The sequence below is a fragment of the Acinonyx jubatus genome, chromosome B3 (genome assembly GCF_027475565.1).
Source record: "Acinonyx jubatus isolate Ajub_Pintada_27869175 chromosome B3, VMU_Ajub_asm_v1.0, whole genome shotgun sequence".
Lineage (NCBI taxonomy): Eukaryota > Metazoa > Chordata > Mammalia > Carnivora > Felidae > Acinonyx > Acinonyx jubatus.
In genome coordinates this window covers 78,841,040-78,864,591 of record NC_069386.1, presented here as the reverse complement: position 1 = coordinate 78,864,591, position 23,552 = coordinate 78,841,040, and the positions used below count along the sequence as shown (strand labels likewise).

Genomic DNA, 23,552 nt, shown 5'->3' with positions numbered 1-23,552 from the left:
AAATCTAAAATACCTTACTGTTTACAAAGCACATCTATATACATCATCTTATCTGTGTGTCAGCACAACTCTTTAGAGGGGGTATTATTGGTGTTTACAAATGAATAATCAGGATCATCAGTCACATAAGAATATACAACACTTGCCATCTTTGATAAGATCTCTGCCCTTAAAGAATTTTTAGTCTAATGAAAAAAACAAACTTGAATAATGTCAATCATATTGTAACATGCACACAAAAGAAAAAAACCCAGCCCAGAATGGGAAATCAGGAGTGGTAAGAGCTGCTTAGGGAAATTTTTCAAAGCTGGCAAGACATCAGCTGAGTCTTTGCAAATAAGAGGTATCTTACCCAGCCAAATCACTTTCCATGAGAAACAAGGCTCCCAATATTCTGCTTTGCACTTTAAGTTTCAGCTTGCCATGTTAAGTAAGATTGCATAACAGGGATTAAAAATTTATTGAAATATCCTCCATAAATTTCAACAAAACTAGATTGGTTACTGTTTATTCTACATCTTAAAAAATGAAGATACTCTTGATTTCTAGTATCCAACACAGTACAGTGTACACAGAGGGCACATAATGATTATTGATTCAGATTAGAGCCAATATCCACTGACAGTACTTAAGAATAATCAATAAATTTCAAATGCCAAACCCTTTTTATAGTGATCCAAAAGAATACTGCTAGGTTATTTTAGTTAAATTAAGCTATGGAATAGTGCCATCCAAAAGAAACACAATGCGAGTCATTTAATTTAAACTTTCCTAGTACATGATTGAAAAAGGTAAAAGAAACAGATGAAACGAATTTCAACATTTCCAAAATATGATTTTGCTTGACATGTAATCAATATAAAAACAAATATAAAAAATTATATTAACAAGATACTTTAAAACTTATTAACAAGATAAAACTTATTAACAAAATACTTTAAGTTATTTTTGTCTTACTGTTATGGGCTGAATTGTGTCCCCTCCAAATTCATAAGTTGGAGTCCCCAAACCCAGTACACCTCACTATGTATCTGTATTTGAAGATAGGGCCTTTAAAGACATAATTAAGATAAAATGAGGTCATATAGATGGGCCCTAATTTAATATGACTGGTGTTCTTACAGGAAAAGAACATTAGGAAACAGGCAGAGGTACAATCATGCGAAGACAAAGTTAGAAGGGAAACATGTGCATGACAAGGAGAGAGGCTTCAGCAGAAATAAAACCTGCGGGTACCTCTATCTGGAACTTCTAATCTCTAGGATGGTGAGAAAATAAATTTCTGTTGTTAAGGCAGGCTTAGCAAATGAAGACACTTAAAACACTTCTCAATTTGGAGTAGGCACATTTCAAGTGTTCAACAGTCAATGTGGCTAGTGGCTACCATATAGGACAGTGTAGCTCTAGAAAATGAAGGCTCAGTAAATACACCACAGAAATAAGTTACAACTATGCGGACAACAATAATTTCTCTGTAAAAATGCATTTAATAAATATACCTGCAAGTTAAAACTTCAAACATTCTAAGAGCCGAACTACATTTCACGAACTAGAAAACTACTTCCTCAACCGACGGTTTAAATAAGGACACTAAACACATGGGACTTCCCAACATACCTATCAGGTGCATTATAGTCTCGCCCTTCTTTACAACGACATCTCCGGACATCACAATGCTCATAGTGCTGCAGAAGTTCTTGATAAGCATTTTCCTCTAATTCCCAAGATGCATCTCTGTAAATGAAGAAAGATATAAAATACACTTTGAACTAAAATTTTACATAAAAGGATTGGTAATGGATATAAAAAAAACTTTCCACATACTTGGGAATAAGGATAAAACTTTTGTTTTTTAGGATTAATCATTCTCTTCAAGATATATATCCATTAGTGTCATTTTATCCTACAGTTAATTATTCTTACAGTGAATTTTCAAATGTTAAATGAAAAATTAGAAATTTTCTAAAATTTACATTTTTCCTAATATTTCACTTCTAATTTTTAAACGTCAAGTTTAGTGCCATTATTTCTGGATTCCTCCTCTTTAAGTATTAAGAAAATCCTTCTTATACACTTTAAACCACATCCTGATTCTCTTAGATAATTTATACATACCATTGTGAAGTCTGTTACTTGGGTATAAGTCAACCAATTAATATTGTACACACTGAGATATTAAGAGACTGTAAGTCAATTAATGAGACATTTAAGTCACAGCCCCTGCCCTCAGGAACTAGCAATCTGGGAAGAAGGAGGCAGTTTGGGGGGGGCGGGGCAGCAGCTTTACATTTCCCCATTTAAGATGGCTGCTTATTTATAATTTTAATCATTCATAAATGATTATTTTGATTATTTCCACTGTTATTAAATACTACATTTAAATTATCTTTTTTGTCAAAGGCTAAATGGTACTCACTTTTCAGGAATATGAATTCCCATTCTCAACATCTCTTTCTGAAATATATCACTATTATTGCATATTGTGCATCTAAAGAAAAACACTCCTGCATTTATTGCTTGAACCTGTAATAGAAAACAGAAATCCATTGTTAACAATTTAATTATAAATTATAACAGCTAACAGAACATGTGATATTTTTTACTTAATATATTATGAAAACAAATTTTCTATGCTAGTTCTCAAGCTTTGATAAATGAAGTTACTCTATTGCTAAAATTTTGAAATTTTTTCCCCCAATGATCAAAAATAATTGTTAATGAACCGGCTATTCTTAGCTTTACATCTATCACTCACATATTTTTCTCAACCTTTGTTATTTTTTCTTTCTTAGGTCATTTTCTTTTTTTACTGTTTACTTATATGAGAGAGCAAGTAGGAGAGGGGGAGAGAGGGAGGGAGAGAGAAAGAGAGAGAGAGAGAGGGAGAGGGCGAGGGAGAGGGAGAGGGAGAGGGAGAGAATGAATCCCAAGCAGCCTCCATGCTGTCAGCACAAAACTCGACGTGGGACCCAAACCCACTATCATGAGGCCAAGACCTGAACCGAAATCAAGAGTCAGACACTCAACTGACTGAGCCACCCAAGGTGCCCCTAATGTCATTATTGTCCTCAAATATTGTGTTATCCTTCACTCTCTGTGAATAAAACAGTAAAAATATTGACTTACTTCATCTGGAAGGGTGTTTAAATAAGTATTACTATAAATCATTCTTGGTTCTGTTTTTAACTCAATCTCGAAGTTACTTTTTTCCTAAGAGGGGAGAATTATAAAACCTATTCTCACTTTCAGCACATAGAAATACAGAGCCCTCAGGCAGAGAGTACAAGGAAACAGAAAACTATAAACCTATTAGAAAGAGTAGCCAATCTCTATTTAAAAAAACTAGCAGCACATATTCATTCATTTAATAACTATTTACCCCCCATTGTGTAGGTGCTGAACACTATGCTATGTACCAAAAATAGAAACATAAAATAACTTAGATCTTATATCAAGGAATTTTTGTGAGGTACAATTATAATTTGTAAAAGAGTGTGTCTTTAAGTATATACATGGAAGAGAGAGGAAGAAGTACCTAAGTCTATGTAAGAGCCTGACAAAAATGTCACAGGAATTGCGAGGTCAAAGCAAAATTTGGAAGAGGAAACAAAGGTTTACCAGGAAAATAGGACAAAAGACATTATAAGGAAATGGAATTGCACATATCAAGTTTCCATGGCAAGAGAGAGCACAATGTGATCAGGGAACTAATTAATAATATACTTCGGGATTACATGCTGGCAATACTGAACTCAGTAATGAGGTTAGACAGGTAAATCAAAGCCAGTAATGTATGTGAAAAACTGGTAAGGAATAAAGCATGCAGGAGAAAAGGACAGTTAGTAGGCTCCTTCGAAAGTCTAGCTTAAAAAAAAAAGTGTCTAAAGTTATATCACAGAGGGTTAAGGCAGAGGCTAGCAACAAATAAAGATACACAAAAATAGCTACCAGGTTGAGCTGATAGATGGGGAATTTATGAATGATAATGAAAACAAATTAGACTTGAGGTTCAAAAAACATTAGTAGTGAGGCACCTAACTGCTATGTCAGAAGAGTGAGCAACTTTTGGTCTCAGGCTCATGGGTTCAAGTCCCACATTTGGTGTAGAAATTACTTAAATAAATAAAATATAAACAAAAGCAACCACCAAGTAGCAAGTGGGACACACACACACACACACACACACACACACACACACACACACAGAATGTGGGAGGGAAGGGGTGTGTGGGTGGCTCAGTCGGTTGCACCGACTCTTGATTCTGGCTCAGGTCATGATCTCAAGGTTCTAGAGATAGACACATGGAGCCCCAATGGTCAGGTTCCGTGATGACAGCTGGAGCCTGCTTGGGATTTTCCCCCTCTCTCTCTACCCCTCCCTTTCTCTCAAAATAAATAAATAAACTTTGGAAGCAACAAGTTACTAAAATCTGTGAACTAAAGGGTTTTTAAGTAACTGTACACAGATACCAAGATCTTAGTAAATAGAGTATATAATACATGAAAGTGTCTAGTATGGAGGAAAAAAACAACATGGGGCATATGGAAGATACCAACAAGACCACTGCAATGATGGAGGAATCCAAACTGAACAAGAATAGTGGCAATTCTCTACATACACAGTGAAAAGTTTCCATCAATTTTTAAATGCTTATTTGTTTTGAGAGCGAGAGAGACAGCGTGTGTGCACACAAGCAGGGGAGGGGCAGAGAGAGAATCCCAAACAGGGCCTGTGCTGTCAGCACACAGCCCAATGTGGGGTCCAAACTCACGAATGGTGAGATCATGACCTGAGCCGAAATCAAATTGGACACATAACTGAGTCACCCAGGCACCCCCAATTTTTAAAATATTAATCTGCATGCTCTCCTCACAAAATCCCAATGTAGTGGTCACAAATGATGAAATATGCTTAACCAAATACAATTCTCATTCTATTTCTTCAGTCTGTTTTTCCTTCGACTTTTTTATGTTAATGAAGTTCAGGAATTAAAAAATTTTTTTCTTTGAGGGGCGCTTGGGTGGTTCAGTCGGTTAAGTGTCCGACTTCAGCTCAGGTCATAATCTCACAGTCCATGAGTTTGAGCCCAGCATCAGCCTCTGTGCTGACAGCTCAGAGCCTGGAGCCTGCTTCGGATTCTGTGTCTCCCTCTCTCTCTGCCCTTCCCCTGCTCATGCTCTCTCTCTGTCTCAAAAATAAATAAAAACATTAAAAACAAATTTTTTTTTAATTAAAAGAAATTTTTTTTCTTTGGTTATTGATATATAATGGGAAAAACTCCATTTACTATTTCAGTTAAGACTTGTGACAGAATGGCAAAGGCACTGTCAGCTCCTTTACTGAACATGACTCAAGAATTAGCTTTTACTGGGCTCTAATCAAGTAATAACGGCATGTTAGTATTTGTCATAGGTGTCCGTGTGGCTGTGATTTTATATTATATTTGCATAAAGTAGGCCTACACTGTTGTAAGAATATTATTTTAACTTTTTAATGATGGGATTAGAAATTTGGTATTTTCAGTGTTCACACAAAGCCATATGAATACTAGGGTCAAGTCTGAGAACCTGTTTCATTATCAACAAATAATTGAGACAAATCTTAATTGTTTTGAAAAATAATATACTCTTACAAATTAACAAGAGGATACATTTGGTAATAATTACATTCTTTCAAATACAAATTCTTAATGAAGAAAAAACTGTTTTTGTAAAATTGTCATAAAATGTGAACTGTTCCTCATTAGGCAAAGATAACTCTTCCTGATATTTATGAATTGCACTCTCTGGATCCTTTTTTACAAACACTTCTTTGTAAGAATTGACAGAATTTAGGAAATTTACCCAACAAAATTAGGCTCCGCCCTGCCATTTTTAACTGAATAATCCTAAATATAAAAAAGTTCAAGGCTCATGCAAAAAACAAAAAAAAACAAACAAAAAAAACCCCAAAAAACTACTCAGGTATTTTTCTTTATCTAAATTACATTTTATTAATAATACAAATAAAAACTGATTTATCAGATGAAGCTAAAAAACAAGGCCTCATTTTAAAACATAACGTACCATATTAAGGGCTTTTGGGTCTATGGTATAACTAGGACTGTCCTATTTCTTCCCAGATACAACCTAGAAGTCAAGGTTTTGACATTCATCTAAGATTACCTGTAATAATCCTAACTCACATAAAAAATCTCTTTTGCAGACATTTACAGTGGGTGACAGGTAACATTATCTCCTACCTTTTGTTACATTTTTGTCACATCCCTTTACCCCACTGTTAAGCATGAATATATAATTTCATAATTCTGTTTTTTAAAATGCATACTGTTGTTTCTTTATTTCATTTAGTTATATACATTCCTGATCATCTGATTTACTTTCTTTATCAAAATATATCATCAAAATAAAGATATGTTTGAGGTTGCTTCAGTGTTCAAGTTTGCGTATGCTTTTCTTTTTCTCAGCTTTTCTTTAATTGTCCTAAACATGACTAGCTTCATTTTACAAATATACATGATATTGCTACCAAGTCAGGTTTGATACTGATTGTCCCGACAGTAAAGCATTTAAGCTTCTCCCCAAAAAGGGCTGTACGTACTGCTGCTCTTGCAGGTTTTGAAAACTGTACTTTCCCAACAGTAATCTCTTATGAAAGTTCTGCTTAAGGTTGTTGTTCTATCAGTGGGTTAAAAATCTTTTGTTTTAAGCTTCCCTGTGGAAGACTAAATGCTGTGTTGTGCCACCCACTGCTAAACTCAGTACACAGTGTGACTTAGAGACATAAGTCCTGTAGTATTTCCTGCAATACACTGGCCAGCATCTGTCTGTATGTCTTCACAGAACACTGGCACTCATGAGGACAAAGTACAGAAAAGTTGTGCACGGTTTCATTTTATTAATGCTTTTTAATTTTAAGGCACTGCTTTTCTCAGGTAAAGCTAAAAAGGGACATCAATATGCTTAATCACTAAGACGAAACAAGAAAATCAGTTAAAATATTACCACACTATACACATAGAAATAAAGAAAATAATAAAGAAATCCCTTAAAGCAGACTCAAGATTGGTACAGTTGGAAAAGCTTTGGGATATTTCACTGCATGTTTGTACAAACAACACACGCTGCTTTCCTTTTCATCCTTAGATCCCAGAAGCTGGCTTTACCTACTGGAGTTTTTGGGACAATAAAGACAAGGCCAAGAGTTCCACGAATTCATGAAGTTCTTCCCCTATCCACTGGCACTATGAGGCAGCAACAGTTTTTAAATAATTAAACCTTGTTCTTTTTCTTCATGTTTGTAGTGTTTCACTGAAAACTTTTTAAATTTAATTTTATTTTATTTTGAGAGAGAGAGAGAACATGTGAGCTGGGGAGGAGCAGGGAGGGAGGGAGGGAGAAAGAGAGAAGAGAGAAAATCCCAAGCAGGTTCTGTGTCAGCACAGAGCCCAACGTGGGACTCAGTCTCACAAACCAGGAGATCATGACCTGAGCCAAAATTAAGAGTCCGACACTTAACCAACTGAGCCACCCAGGCACCCCCTCACTGAAAGCTTTAAAAAGAAAAGAAAAGAAAAGAAAAGAAAAGAAAAGAAAGCCATCATTCTACTCTTTCCTCCCGTCAAAACTCAGTAGTGACATGAGGGTGAAAAGGTAACTGGGAACACCTAGGCATTAATATAACAAGAATTATCCATAATGGGCTACTGGTAACACTGTACATGGTTAGACAGTGGGCAACCAAGATGAATTTCAACTGCCCATGACATTAGATTGAGGTATTATTAGCTCTGTCGGCTGACATTTAACATTAGAGTAACAGCATCTTGTCACACCGTCACTCTGACAAAATCCTATGTAGCATAGGATTGACTATGCTATTTAAGTTTATGTACTGTGAAATAGCACTGTGAAAAACTTGGATGACAGACCAGTTTCTTGAACTTCACATGTGACTTTAGAGACATAGGGCTTTTTGGCTCAGATGCCTTGGCATCTCACATTGTTTGCAGCAGATTAAGGCTGGATAGTTCAAAAAAATACAGGCAGTACAATTCCACTGAGACCCCCTCACCATCTTCTGTGTCTTGAGTCCTTGGTGTTTTGATAGTGGACCTTTGATCTTTGGGTATTGGTGGCACAGGATCTACAAATCCCATATTGTCATAGAAGTTATGAATAGTGCTGAGATTAAAATGTGGTCCTCAGGTTTAAAAAAGATCAATTTCTTTGGTTAATGTCAAGGTCAATCTGGAATGGTCTACTACAATTCTAAACTGCTACATTTCTTTGAGAGAAGATATTTGGGGATGTGGAATTTAATCTTTTCAGGTGCCCCTGAGTTAGAATATTTTCCATTTCAATGACCTCAGATTTTAGTTTAACCAGCTTTTTCTTTTGAATTTCGAGTTCTTTTTAAGTTGTTCTATTCTGGCCTTCTGGTGTACCAAAAGAGCTTGAGTGTAGACACCATCATCAGATCCCACACTCAACTTCTGTGCTTCACTCATTCTACCCACATGTGCTACAAAGTAGGGTCCATTAGGTGCATTTGAATATTCTCTATTTCTACATAATGATCAGGATGGCTTAAAAGATTTGTAAGTTCAAAGGTAGGGGACACAACCCCTGGTGAAACTGCAGAGGGTTTATTACGAGAAACTGTAATTTTGAAAGTATATTTTTTACTGGGCTGAGTGACCACTACTTGAGAAGAAACTGAAGTTATTGCCTATTGTTTGATTCATTCAAGTACTTTATTATTAATACTTTTAAGACTGCCTTGAAATATGAGGATTTATAACATCTTTTAACTTTAAAAAGTACTTTTGTGGATAACCTATAATCAATAATAACATTATATTTTACTAAACAATAATAAAAGCCAAACTTTAATAAAAGCATTAAACTTAAATCCTTTATTATTTGGCATTCTATTAACTGTAACTATCAGTTGGCCGGTTCACACATGTACATTATTGTATATGATGTTATCAATAAGTGAGATCTTTTTAAAATCTTCAAGAATCATCTGAATCAAATAACTGTTCAATTACTTAATGTTATGTGTTGTATGGTATCTACTTAATAACTTGTCATCAAGTTTAACATACAAGGTGGCTTTCAAAAAGAACTAATGCTTTTAATTCATTAAACAGTAATCAGTCCCTGTCAAGAAGCTGTCATATAGTGTTGACCACAGTTGTTTTAAAGGCCTCTTAACATTTAAGTATCTTAGCTTACAGTTAAATTATCATTTCACATATCTTGGTCTTCTAAGCTTAAATATGTAAATGAACTTGGGAATTAAATCTGTGTTTTATTCACTGTGAAATACAAACAAAAGCCTTAGGTAAAAACAAAAATGTTCAAGCATAATAAAAACTAAAAGGTAGTATTCTAAACTATTTATTAAAATATTAGTTTGATATTCACTTCAAAAGAGTAAATTTCAATACAGTAATTCTTCAGTACAGTATATTTCATATGTAAAATATGCTTTAATTAAGCTGTTTTTAAAAGTTACAAGTACAGGTAAAATACACATGTCAACTCTTTCCAATTTAAAATTCAAATCAGGGCACCTTGCCATCCTCAGTTGGAGGAGCATATGACTCTTGATCCCAGGGTTGTGAGTTCAAGCCTCATGTTGGGTGTAGAGATTAAATAAGTAAGTACATAAACTTAAAAAAAATAAAATAAATGAAATGAAATTCAAATCAGCAAGCAACAAATTTTATATCAGAAAAAGTTTACAAGATATCTTACCTGTAAACAGTCTCTATGAAACCAAGCATTCTTACAACAAGGACTTCGTAATATGCTGTAAGTTGGAATAGGCTCAATATATTCCAAGCAAATGGTACATGGTAAGGAGTCTCTATAATTATTAGATGTAATTATTTGAACAGGTCGATGGTTCCAACAAAATGACCTAAAAATATAAATTATTTAAAAATAACATCTAATAAATTGCAAAGCACAATCAGGCTAGCATTGTAATTTGCATTTAATAAAAGAAAACTCATTTGTATCATAATTAACCTACAATAGACAGGAACCTTGGCACTATAAATCCATCTCACAGGGAGGGGGGATGGGCCAAATGGGTAAGGGGCACTAAGGAATCTACTCCTGAAATGACTGTTGCACTATGTGCTAATTTGGATGTAAATTTAAAAAAAAAAAAGAAGAGAAAGTAAAGGAAAAATAAATTCGTGGTTGTAAGACATTCATATGAATGGGTATCATTTAAATTTAACTTCATATTTCTCTCTAAAGGAGTGATAATGAATAAAAAGTTGAGAAATACTATTGTAAGATAATGAGAATATGAAGTTGTTCTGTCTCTACCTCTTTACCTAATAAAGCTTGACTATTACTAACTTTAAAAAAAAACTGGAGAGTGTTATGCTAAGTGAAATAAGTCATACAGAAAAAGACAGATACCATATGTTTTCACTCTTATGTGGATCCTGAGAAACTTAACAGAAGTCCATGGGGGAGGGGAAGAAAAAAAAAAAAAGAGGTAAGAGAGGGAGAGAGCCAAAGCATAAGAGACTCTTAAAAACTGAGAACAAAGTAAGGGTAGATGGGGGGTGGGAGGGAGGGGAGGGTGGATGACGGGTATTGAGGAGGGCACCTTTTGGGATGAGCACTGGGTGTTGTATGGAAACCAATTTGACAATAAATTTGATATTTAAAAAAATCCATTTCACAATCTATGAGCAAGGAGAGCTGGACATTCAGAATGTGTACCTTTTGTTGGTTAAGACTTAACTCACAGAATTTCAGTAACTAGTATTATGTTGAGAATCCTATGTAATAATATTGTTAGCAACACCATTATACTCAACAATGCACAAAAGAAGGAATTTAAACTTAAAAAATATTTTAATCAAGTAACACATAAAATGTAAGTAAAAACTTATTTTAAGTCACTAAATTTATTTCCTCTTGTATTTTCTAAACTGCAGTTTTATACATGGTAACAATCCATTAAATAGTTCAAGAACACAAAGACCACAAGAAATAGGACACTAATAATATCAAATACTAAAATTCATAAATTTTGATGTTTAAAGCTTGATTCAGGAAGTAAACATTGTCTGGGGCACTCCAGGGCATAATATTTATTTTTGGACTCCACCAAATTTAAATGCCTTTAATTTACTCAATGAGAAATATATATGGCCCTGTGGAAGAAAAGTGGATCATAAATCTAAAAACATGACATAAAAATCTAGACTTATGAAAGGTGGAAATTTTTATTAAATATGAATTATTTAAGGGTTCCGTATCATATTCTAGAGTTGAAAGCTGAAAGTGAATATTAATTGTTAAGCCCATTCTACACTGGCAATTTCCAAGACTTTGAAGACAGTGATGACTCCATAAAAGAGGGGAGTATTTAAAACATAAATGTACATATATGTGTAAACTCCGTGTAGCTCTGAAAAGAAATTTTACAAAGGAATTATCACTGGGATATCCATATCCATTTTCTACTTTTCCCTAACATTCATCGTTCATATTCAATAGTTAATTAACTTACGCAAAATTGCCAGTAAATTGGAAAATACATTCTCTCTGAAGTCCACATGGAAAATGATAACTTCGTTTACATCGGGGTGCAACACATCCAATTGAAGCACCAGTTTTCTTGCAAATACAGCATTTCTAGAAGAAAATATGAAAACAGAGATCATAACATACGAAAGCTGAGTACTATAATATGACCCAGGTATAAATGAATATTCTTTGTGGGGAGTCTGAAATTATTTTCATCTTACAACAGCTATGATGATGGTATATTAAAGCAATTTCCTGAAAAAAACTGTCCAACCCAGAAACAATCTAAAGACACTAAAGATTCACTACTGTAACAATTTTTCATAAAGGATTCATCTCCCATCTAACATGTGGATGAGACAGAGATGCTTCTTTTCCTTTCTACTTGGCTAAAATACTTTCAACTAAAGGATTTGTAAACAAAACGGCTATACATTAAAATCTCAAATCTCAGGGCGCCTGGGTAGCTTAGTTGGTTAAGGATCCAACTCTTGATTTTGGCTCAGGTCATGACCTCACAGTACATGGAGTCATGCCCCATGTCGGGCTCTGTGCTGACAGCATAGAGTCTGCTTGGGATTCTCTCTCTCTGCCCTCACCTCTGCCCCTCCCCCACTCTCTCAAAATAAATATATAAACATTAAAAAAAAAGTCTCAAATCTAATAAAAAACACATAACTAGGAAATACTCATCAAGGAGAACAGCTGAACAATACTAGAAACCAATCTGTAAAAAAAAAAAAAAAAATCTGCTAGGATCAATCACTCTATCCTAACTAAATGAAAAAAGTGTTAGATACTCATAATAGGTTACATAGTGACCTCCCCCCAACAAGATATGTTCAAGTCCTAATTCCTGGTACTATGAATGTGATCTTATTTGGATATAGGGTCTTTGTAGATGTAAGTTAGTTAAAGATTTTAAAATGAAATCATCCTAGATTTAGGGTGGTCCCTAAATCAAATGACTAGCGTTCTTATAAGTGAAAGGAGAGGGACATTTAAGACACAGACACACAGAGGGGAAAGCCATGTGAACATGTGAAGCTGGAAGCAGAGACAGGAGTTATGGTGCCACAAACCAAGGAATGCCAAAGGTTGCCAGTAGCCACCAATAGCTGGGAGAGAAGCATGGAAGGGATTCTCCCTCAGAGCTCCCAGAAAGAATCAATCCTTCTGACAGTTTCATTAGGAATTTGTGGTCTCCAGAACTATGAGAACAAATTTCTGTTTTAAGCGACCTAGTCTGTGGTAATTTATTATGGTAGCCCTAAGGAACAAACACAATACCAATGGCACTAACTAAAATATAACACTGGTATATGAACACAAAGACTAATATTAGATAATTCAATCATTACTAAAATACACAGCAGTATCTAAAACATTTTGGAACCCTTGAGACAGCCATTATAAAATGGTCACTGATGAAGGGAGTATGTAGTCTTATTGCTGACCCTGAAGTACCATTAGGTCACTGGAGAATACCTTGCCAACCTGAGGCTCCTCCCATAAACTGACATATGGAACTCTAGCTTCAGGTCACAAATGGAGACAACTCAAGGATGAGGATATTTTTAAAGGTTCACAATATGCTCACAGAGGATTAAGATGTTTTTAGAAAACAGGTATTTCCAAACTGTAAGGAGACCCTTTCAGGTCATATTTCACCACAAGTTCACTAATCATCAGAAAGTTGAGGAATTCTGATACTAATATTCTCACATAGTCCTTAGATAAATGCCACTGCTAACCTTTCGCCCAAGGTTTTCTTTTATGCCCTACAGTTATATCCCACCATCTAGTCCCATACCTCCTCAACATACTTAAAAATAACTGTTTCCCCCCCCCCTTTTTTTTTTGCCTCAACTAAAATAAAGGTCTTGCTTCCCTTTCAGAATTTCTTGGATGAAATTTCTTATTTTCCCATCATCTTCCATTTTCATTCAGACTTGGCAAGGGTTGGGAGGAGGATATGGAAAAAAGCAAGGGGGATATCAAAATATTATTTTAGTTCTCTATTACAGACTATAGTCCACAACTCTACCTTCATACTTTAAAAACTCTGGTCCTTTGAGCCTAATGACATCTATCCTCTGTTACCTACTAACTTCTCCTGCCTTGAGACTTTGGCGCCTTTCTCTGTATCTAATTCTTGCTATCATTGTAAACAACTCCTACATTGATGAGACAACCTTTCTTCGACTTCTTCAACTATGATGTGTCAATGCTCTTCATCTCTACTCCATAAAAATCATCAGTTCCAGTTATCATTTCCTCTGGACGGAATTCCCTATACTTCCAACCTTCTCATTTTTTTTTTCTCATTTTTTTTAACCTTCTCATTTTCTAATTCTCCTTATTTCTACTCACACCACATGGAAACCTATAATTCTTTCCTTGTGTTTACTACAGTAGGCATCACACAGAAGACTCACAAACTATAATTAGATGAACAAAGGGTTAAAGTTTAGAATACAGTAAAACCTTGATTTGCGAGCATAATTCATTCCAGAAACATGCTTGTAATCCAAAGCACTTGTATATCAAAGCGAATTTCCCCATAATAATGGAAACTCAGATTATTCATTCCATGACCCAAAAAAATTCATATAAAAATGATTACAGGATTGTAATATAATACAAAATAATAAAGAAAACACAAAATATAAAGAAAAATAAACAAATTAACCTTTGAAGACCTTCATGGCTGAAGTGAGGGAGACAAGACAGAGGAGGTTTATGTGTAGGACAACTTCCACTATCACTAACAGAATCACTGCTCTTGGCTCAATGGACACTTTTTCTGCACGGGGGCCACTGTATACACTCGCACAGATGTTGACTACAGTACAGTATTAATAAACGCTTGTCATATACTGTATTTAATATAACTGGCAATAAGGCAGAGGAGGAAAGGGTCTGTTATCTGCAGGCACCCTGACCTAGAATGAAACAAAGCATTCCTAACCTAACTCTCGTATGGAAAGGCAAAGGACTGTAAATAGTGTTTTGAAGTGACAAAAAAAACCCATGAGTGCCAGTTGTGGGCACCTTTCAACGTTCTGAAAAATCACTGATTTCTGCCAAACACCACGAGCTGAGACAGAGCATCTGAGCATGGGAGACGATCACCTACAATCCCACAGTGAGAGCAAGAGAAGAACCACTGGTTCAGTTGTGATCATGTGACATTCAGTGTCACATACTACTTGTATGGCAAGACATCGCTCATTTATCAAATTAAAATTTATTAGAAATGTTTGCTCGTCTTGGAGAACACTCGCAGAACAAGTTACTTACAATCCAAGGTTTTACTGTACTTACCTTGCAGAACATGAGAAGGAAGTGAACAAAGGTACACAATGTCACAGAATGGCCACAAGAGGTGTAGAGATCATAAATTACTGGTCTGCCCAGCTGCGTAATTTCCACCTCAACCCATCATGCCAACTCACTAACTGAGGTATAGGAATGAAAAGTGAACGACTGGGTTGACTCAGGATTAAAGATTTGAAGAATAGCAGAGTAAAAGTATGTTCACAATTCTGATGGTAAGAGTAGTGAAATGATGGATAGGCTGGAATAAAATAAGGATATGAAACCAGCATTGTCACATGTATTATTGAGGGTTGGTTAACCTCACTCTCATTGCAAATATACAAAGTGTTCTTTTAAATTTACTGTATTTGACAAAAATAAGCATTTGAACATAAAATCAAGGTCTTGTAAATTTCCAGTTGGGAAACTGATGGGAAAAAACCTCCCTAGTATGACCATACTTATAGTATTTAGTGTAAAGAGTAAAACAATTTACTTACCAGTTTAGAAGCTCTGTTCACTTCTTTCCTGATGTCTTCTATTAGAAAACCGTAAACTCCTTCTTCTTCTTTACCTCTCTGCCAAATTCCACTTGACATCAACTATAAATATATTCTCAATTAGAAAACAGACTCTAACAAACTAGTTTAGAAATATATGTATGTGTGTGTGTATATATATGAAATATGTGTGTACACATATACATATATGTATATATACATGTATATAAAATGTATAAATATATATATACGTATATATAAAACATGTGTATGTGGGTATATGTAGAGAAGATCGATAATGTTCCACTGAAAAATGGACATAACTCAAATTTCAAGCGCCTCTTATCTATAACAGTTATTTTTCATGGTCAAAGTAAGAGGCTACTCAAATTCTTTGATTTGGAAGACACTGTATATTAACAGTTCCTATAACCAAACTGGTTTCTAAAAGCATTCCAGAAAATAATAGAAAAAGAGAGAAAGAAAGGAAGGCAGAAAACACCTGTTTTAGAAAAAATAGTGGTAAATACTGTAAGGTGTAAATGTAGTATCAGTAAATGTTATGGAGGTAATTCAGTTTATCAGTGATATTTCAGGCCAACTTGAAATCTAGCTGGATTCTGAATCATAAAAGGAGTATTTACAGGGAAACCTACTGAATCATGGTTAACATAAATGTTTGAATTTTTAAAAATCTTTTAACTTCAGTTTAAATATGTTAAGGAAACATGAATCAAGAAAACACATGGGACTATGAATAAATCCTGGCTTGCAAACCAGGCTCTGTGTCCTGGAACTTTCTGGAACTCTAGGCAAGTAATTTAGCATCTCTGACCTTAAACACAAAAATAAAAACACTGGACTAGATTGTCTCTAAGTCTCTCTTTTTTTTTTTTTAATTTTTTTAAATATTTATTTTTGAGACAGAGAGACAGAACACGTGCAGGGAAGGAACAGAGAGAGAGAGAGAGGGAGACAACAGAATCCGAAGCAGGCTCCAGGCTCTGAGCTGTCAGCACAGAGCCCAACGTGGGGCTCAAACCACGAACCGCAAGATCACGACCCGAGCCGAAGTCAGAGGCCCAACCAACTGAGCCACACAGGCGCCCCTATAAGTCTCTTTCAACTCTAACATTCCATTACCATTTATAACATTACTGTACTTTCCTGTTCACAATGAAATGGAATCTTTGACGTGTTGAGCCTTGGGTATGTTTTGAATTATCATACTCATTAAAGACAAACAATATAAAGGATATTTTCATAAAATTAAATATATTTAATAATTTAAAAATACTTTAAATTTGTGATTAGAGGATTATTTTAATCAATATAATACATCCTAAACCTAAAAATACACATTACTTAAGAATTGGTTATGGGGGCGCCTGGGTGGCTCAGTAGGTTAACCTTTGGACTCTTGGTTTCATCTCAGGTCATGATCTCATGGTTGTGAGATTGAGCCCCACGCTGGGCTCTGTGCTTGGGCAAGCATGGAGCTTGCCTGGGATTCTCTCTCTCCCTCTCTCTCTGCCCCTACCCCACTCACGTGCTCTCTCTCTCTCTCTCTCCAAATAAACTTGAAGGAAAAAAAAAAAAAGAATTGGCTATGAAAACATAACCCAATTACTAATAAAATAGCTCCCCTGATTCTTCTGCATAAAAAGTAAAATAAACTCTTAGAAAAATGAAAAGGTTTTCTTTGGTGATACAAAATTTAAGACTTCCAACTTACAAATAAACTTGGAATGCCAAATTCAAGTTCCCTTAAATCTTGGTACAAAGTAATTAGGTTCCTAAGCCAGTCCAGAAGTCTATTTAATCCATAGGGTACCTGAGACACAACACTATAGTCTTAGAGAATCACCAAAAAATATGTTAAATGGTTTCTCAAGAAGTATCTAGAGTTTTAACAGGGATCTGGGGTGGGTATGAAAATAGATGTACATATTTATTGATACTTCATCCTTTAAGAGATGGGACCTATTTCCCTTTGCCTTGAATGTGGGCTCAACTTAATGACTCACTTCTAACAAAGAGAATAAATTAAAAGTGACAGTGGTATGGGACAGTGAAGACTAGGTCATATGGTTCTATCTTAGTGTCAATCTATCTCTCCATTTTTTTCTCTTTCTCTCTCTTTTACCACTTCTTCTAAAAGAAGCCAGATGCCATGCTGTGAGTACCCTACAGAGGTACCCAGGAAGTAAGGAACTGAGGCTTCCTGCCAATACGTAGAAAGTACTAAGGCCAAAAGCCATGTAAAGTGAGCCATCAGAGATGGATCCTCTGCCCTCTCTTGCCTTTATATGACTGAACCCATATTGCAATTTATATGCAATATGAATTGCAACCTCATTAGAGCCCCTGAGACAGAACTACCAAACTCAGCCAATACCAGATTCCTGACCCTCACAAAGTGTTTGAGATAATAACTGTTTAAACTGCTAAATTTCAGGATAATTTGTTAAGAAGCAATATATAACTTACATACTATCAAGAAATATTTTGTCTACTGATGCAACCTTGGCATGCTAAGGTAGTGATGGTGCTATTAATATAAGGCACAGACTGAGTGAGGTAAGAAGTTGGTAAAGGAAAGGGGAAACAAATGAGAGACCAATTCTCAGTATGAAATCAGTTTTTCTTTCTTCCAAGTGACCCATAAACTCACCTATTTCCTCTTCCACAAGAATTTATTACCTTCATTCAAAACTGTTTTTTGCAGGTTCTCTGTGAAGTAAAATACTTTCCTTCTATTCCCTGAACCTTCAACAACTCTTTTCTGAGATTTACCACTTGCAACAATGGAAACAAAAAAGTGAAAAAAAAAAGATACCACCTTAAAGCCCTAACCATTTTCTCCTTTATTCACTTAGGCCCTAAAGGGTTAGACAAAAATACAGATAATGATGACAGGTCTTCCTTCATACATACCAACTAATTTCAGGATCTTAGAATTTGATAAATGAAAAACCTTATTTTAGATATAGGCAAAATGAGATCCAAAAAGAAGTTAAATGACTTATCCAATTCTCAGAAACCAGCCATCAAGATCTAATTGTCTTCTTTAGAAGAATATCAAATTTCCAGGATTTAATTATAAATTATACTCACCAAACAATAGTAATGTACAGTGAGATTCCATTTCTCATTAGTTTTCTTTTCTCCATATTTATTAGGACAGTCATCATTTTTTCGACAAAAAACACAAGCTAACAGTGAAAAAAGTAAATAGATATAAAAAATATTTTTAAATTTTTAAAATAAAACCTATGGAACTGGAGCTTCTCTCAAGTGAGGTGTTCAATTCTTTCTGAGAGAGCAAATCACATTATACTATTATCAGTAACTTAAAATTTCTAACACCTATTTCTAAACAATAAACAGTGTTTTAGACTTTGCATTTTTTTTAATTTATCTTTAATGATGAATTCCAGTGTGTTGTCAAAATGGCAACTAGTAGGGTAATCACTGAAAATAGATTAGGAAACCCCAGAACACTATCTCCCCACTAAGGCAACATTTAAGCTGCCAAAAACTGTCAGAATCAATTTTTTAGAAACTCTGAAATCTAGTTTTAAAACTTACAACACTTAGGAGAATGCTCAATAAAGAAACAAGCTGGTAAATTCTGATGAGCACTTTGTGGCATTTTAACTTACCTGCCTACCATCCCCCACTCTCCAGCTGAGCAATGGCCTTAGGTACGATGGCCCATGATCCAGGTTTGGCTTGTCCAAGAGGAGGTGAAATGAACCTTGTTCTTAAAGAAATGTGATTATGTGTTTTGATCTGTGTGGTGGATCCCTGAGGGATGAGCTCAGATGCATGCCCTTGTTTTGCTTGCCTCAGAACTTTCTCAGGGCTGGAGTCTCACCATTTGTCAAAAGCGCTTAGACAAATATACTAGCTGAAGCAGCTTGCACCAAAGGGTAACAGACAGGACAAGCAGGTAACAGACCAAAACACCCAGGAAAGAAGAGGCTGGGAAAAGGGGACACAAGGATAAATAAAGGCTTTGAAAAGCTCCCACAGATACCTGGGAATCTAGAAAGACACACACATGCTCAGGACTAGATACATGCTCAGAAAAAGACCCCAGAAACCCTAAGCTTTCACCTCTGGCTGATCTCTATGTAAGCCAATATGAGAAAACAAAGACCCCAAATCAATAACAATTTTAACCTTAAAGAACTAGAAAAATAAAAACATATTAAACCAAAAGCTGGCAGAAGGAAGAAAAAAATAAAGATTACAGCACAGATAAATAAAATAGAAAACAGAAAAACTATAGAGAATAAAAACTAAAGTTGATTCTTTGAAAAGGTCAACAAAACTGACAAAACTTTAGTTAGACTGATATGGAAAAAAAAAAAGAAAGGAAATTCAAAACTTAGGAAAAGCCACAGAAATCAAAACAGTGTTGTAGTGGCCTAAGGACAATGATATAGATCAATCGGGGAAAAAGAGTCTAGAAATAAACCTATACATGTTATCTATGGTCAATTAATTTTGAACAAGGATGCCAAGATCATTCACTGAGGGAAAGAACAGTCTCTTCAACAGATGTTACTAGCACAACATGATAGCCACATGCAAGGTAATACAACTGAACCCCTACCTGACACCACATACAAAAATTAAATCAAAACAGATCAAAGACCTAAATGTAAGCACCAAAACTAAACTCTGAGAAGAAAATATAGGGTAAATCTTTATAACCTTGGATTGGCAGTGGTTTCTTAGGAATCACATGATACCAAAAGCAAAAGTAAAAAAGAAAAAATAGATAAATTGGACTTCATCTAAGTTTTAAACTTTTGTGCATCAAAGAACACTCAAGAGAGTGGAAAGACCATCTACAGAATAGGAGAATATATTTGGAAACATATACCTGCTAAGGGTCTAGTGTCCAGAATGCATCATAAGAAATTCTTATAACTCAACAACAAAAATACAACCAATTTAAAAATGGAGCAAATGATTTGAATAAACATTTTCCAAAGGAGATATATAGCCAGTAAGCACATTAAAAGATGTTTAATATCATCTGTCATCAGGGAAATGCAAATCAAAGCCACAATGAGATACAACTTCACGTCTACTAGGATGGCTACAACCAAAATGTCCAAAAATAACAAATGTTGGCAAGGATCTGGAAAAATAGGAACCCTCACACGCTGCTGGTGGAAATGTAAAATGGTACAGCGACTTAGGAAAAATAATATTTTTTGTTGCTTAAAATTTTAAACATAGTTACTATATGACACAACAATTCCACTCCTGGGTATATATGCCAAAAAACTGAAAATGGATGTTCAAACTAAATACTTGAATACTAAGATTTATAGCAGCACAATTCTCAAGAGCTAAAAAAGGAAAACAAACCAAATGTGCATCAATGAATAGATGAATGAATAAATTAATACATTATATCCGTACCACGGAATATTATTCAGCTATAAAAAGGAATGATGCTCTAATACATACTACAACCTGGATGAGCCTAGAAACATCATGCTAAATAAAAGAAGCCAAGCACAAGAGGTCACATACTATATGACCCCATTAATATAATAGATTACATTATCCAGAATAGGTAAATCCACAGACAGCCCAAAAAGCAGATTGGTGGTTTCCAGGGGCTAAGGAGAGGGAAATGAAAAGTAACTGCCTAACAGGTACAGTCTCCTTTGGGGATGATGAAAATGTTCTGGAACTAGATAGTGGTGATGGTTGTACAACACTGTGAATGTACTAAATGCCACCAAACTGTATACTTTAAAATAGTTACGTGTACTTTGTGTTATATGTATTTTACCATAACAATAATAATTTCATAAAGGCAAACTGTAGAGTCAAGGAGATCTGAGTTAAATTTCAGCACCACACTCCTGCTGTGTAATCTTGGACAAGTCACATAAACACTTTATGGCTCTGTTTCTTCATCTTAAAAATGAGGACAAGAGTACTTACCTCAAACTATGCCTTAATAAGGATTAAATGAGATGGTATACCGTAATATAATTAAAAGGGTGTGGCAGCTAGATAGAGCTGAATAAACATTAGTATTATAATTATCAAACTTTTCTACCTTATATTTACTTGTAAAGAAAATTTCTAATAACATACTAATAAAACTATGAGAAAATCTTACCAGATGAAGAGAAAAGACTCTGAGAATCTCAAGGTAGCTGACCAATATAAGATGAAAGGAGCTTGAATCTCTTAAGTGATTGCATGGAGCAGAAACCCCCTACCTGCTCCAATTCCCCTAACCAATTCACACTGGACTGTAACTTAACCAAATAATAAACTTTTGTTGTGTTAAACCACTAAGACTTCAGCATTTACCTATTACAGCAGCCAGTCTCATTTACCTTTAGTTAATACATGTAATCAAGAATGGATGTTATGCATTGAAACGGTACAACATCTGGGGCGCCTGGGTGGCTCAGTCGGTTAAGTATCTTCAGATAAAGTCATGATCTCACGGTTTGTGAGTTTAAGCCCCGTGTCGGGCTCTATACTAATAGCACAGAGCCTAGAGCCTGCTTCGGATTCTGTGACTCCCTCTCTCTCTGCCCCTCCCCGACTAACACTGTCTCTCTCTCTCTCTCCCTCAAAAATAAACATTAAAAAAAAAGAAAAGAAAAAGAAATGGTACTACATTTAACAGTGTACTCACAAAATAGATTCCAGGACTGGAAAAAAAACATCATGAGCTAATATTTAATATTATGAAATATCCCCCCCTATATCTGCCCTCCGTCACTAAAGGTTAGCCATAACTGAAAGCCCTTTCCGCAATCTTTCAAAATATGTCAACTCCCCTTCTGTCCCCATACAGAGTAACTGACCACATCAACTCCAGCAAATTGCCATTTGTTTACAGGACATCTTACACCAGCAGCTCTCATCTGCTCTCATCTTAAATTCTTTCATCCCCGTGCCTGTAACTTTAGCTGTAACTATGCATGCAGCTATCAAGAGGAAGAGAAATACAAGGAATTAGCTAAGACTACAGAATGGGAGTCCTCATGATGAGCACTGGATAGAGCTGCATATGCTATGATGCCATGAACCTGCAGCTTTCCATTTGTCCTCCTTCCTACCTTCACCCAGTAGATGGAAACACTGGATGTAGAACACACTAGTTTTCAGGCATCCATTTTTATATGTAGATTGTTTTCGTTTGTATTTGTACTTTGTTGTCTTTTACTTTTAATATTTAAAATGCAGTAACAGTGTTCTTTCTGACTTCACTACATTAAGATCACCTTATAACTAGAGCAAATGATACTAGCTGTATTAAAATAATGAAATAAACACATTCAGATAAGTAAAAAACTGAGTCAATCTTAGGAAAAATATTAAGTAATAACAGTAAAGGCAGTATTTGCAGTTAACAAATACATGAAGGTAGTCCATGAATTACGAAGTTTCTGAACAATTAACATAGTTGGTAGAAGTCTGTAGGTAAAAGCAGAAAAGCAAAGTACAGGGAGGAGTAAGAGCACAAATTTCTTTATCAACCATGAAGGTGGAGTTAACAGACACTCTTTATTAGTGATGGTCAAGACAGAGTTTTAAGTACAATACTTTTAATTTGAGAGAACATCAAAAATTAAATCTTACAAAGTGTAAATGAGTGGAGTAATGGCAGAAGAGCATAACTTAAATTTCTCATTTTCCATGGTAGCAAATCAATATATTACTGTTTAAACTAACAAATGAAGAACAAGTAAAAGCAAAGGTACGCATCTATTTGAGACTGTTACGAGCACCTACAGATAAGTCTTCCTTTTCATGTTAGGTTTTGTGTATTGTTTAAAATGGTCTTACCCGCATTTTTCCTTTTCTAAGAAAAAGTCATACAAAAAAGATGAAAAAAATTGTGTTTATTAAATAATGCTGTTTTATTCAGATAAAACGCATACCTGATAAATACATATAGAGAATATGAATAAAATTTGACAAACTGTTATCTTACAGTGGATTTTTCTTGAAATGAATACACACGATATTATTATTTTAGTATATGGATATATGAACAAAGCATGGACCAAGGAACTCATTCCTATTTTGAGTCAGCACTCTACAAAGTTTTAATATAATAAAAAGGCAAGAGTAGAATATCTTATAAACAATATTATA

The 23,552-nt window shown here is 35.0% G+C and overlaps 1 protein-coding gene across 5 annotated transcripts in view; it reads right to left on the bottom strand.

The window, feature by feature from the left end:
* G2E3 (G2/M-phase specific E3 ubiquitin protein ligase) overlaps positions 1-23,552 on the bottom strand; it is a 66,894-nt gene that overhangs the window by 19,830 nt on the left and 23,512 nt on the right. For 3 of the 5 annotated variants that reach the window (XM_027065518.2, XM_053224342.1, XM_027065519.2), the window contains 6 exons: positions 18,510-18,607; positions 15,393-15,494; positions 11,555-11,679; positions 9,769-9,934; positions 2,417-2,523; positions 1,618-1,734 (listed from right to left, as the gene is read on the bottom strand). In XM_027065518.2, coding sequence (XP_026921319.1) covers positions 1,618-1,734; positions 2,417-2,523; positions 9,769-9,934; positions 11,555-11,679; positions 15,393-15,494; positions 18,510-18,607 — 715 coding nt within the window. The remainder of the gene's footprint in view (positions 1-1,617; positions 1,735-2,416; positions 2,524-9,768; positions 9,935-11,554; positions 11,680-15,392; positions 15,495-18,509; positions 18,608-23,552) is intronic. The other 2 variants (XM_027065521.2, XM_027065522.2) reach the window with 1 other exon arrangement.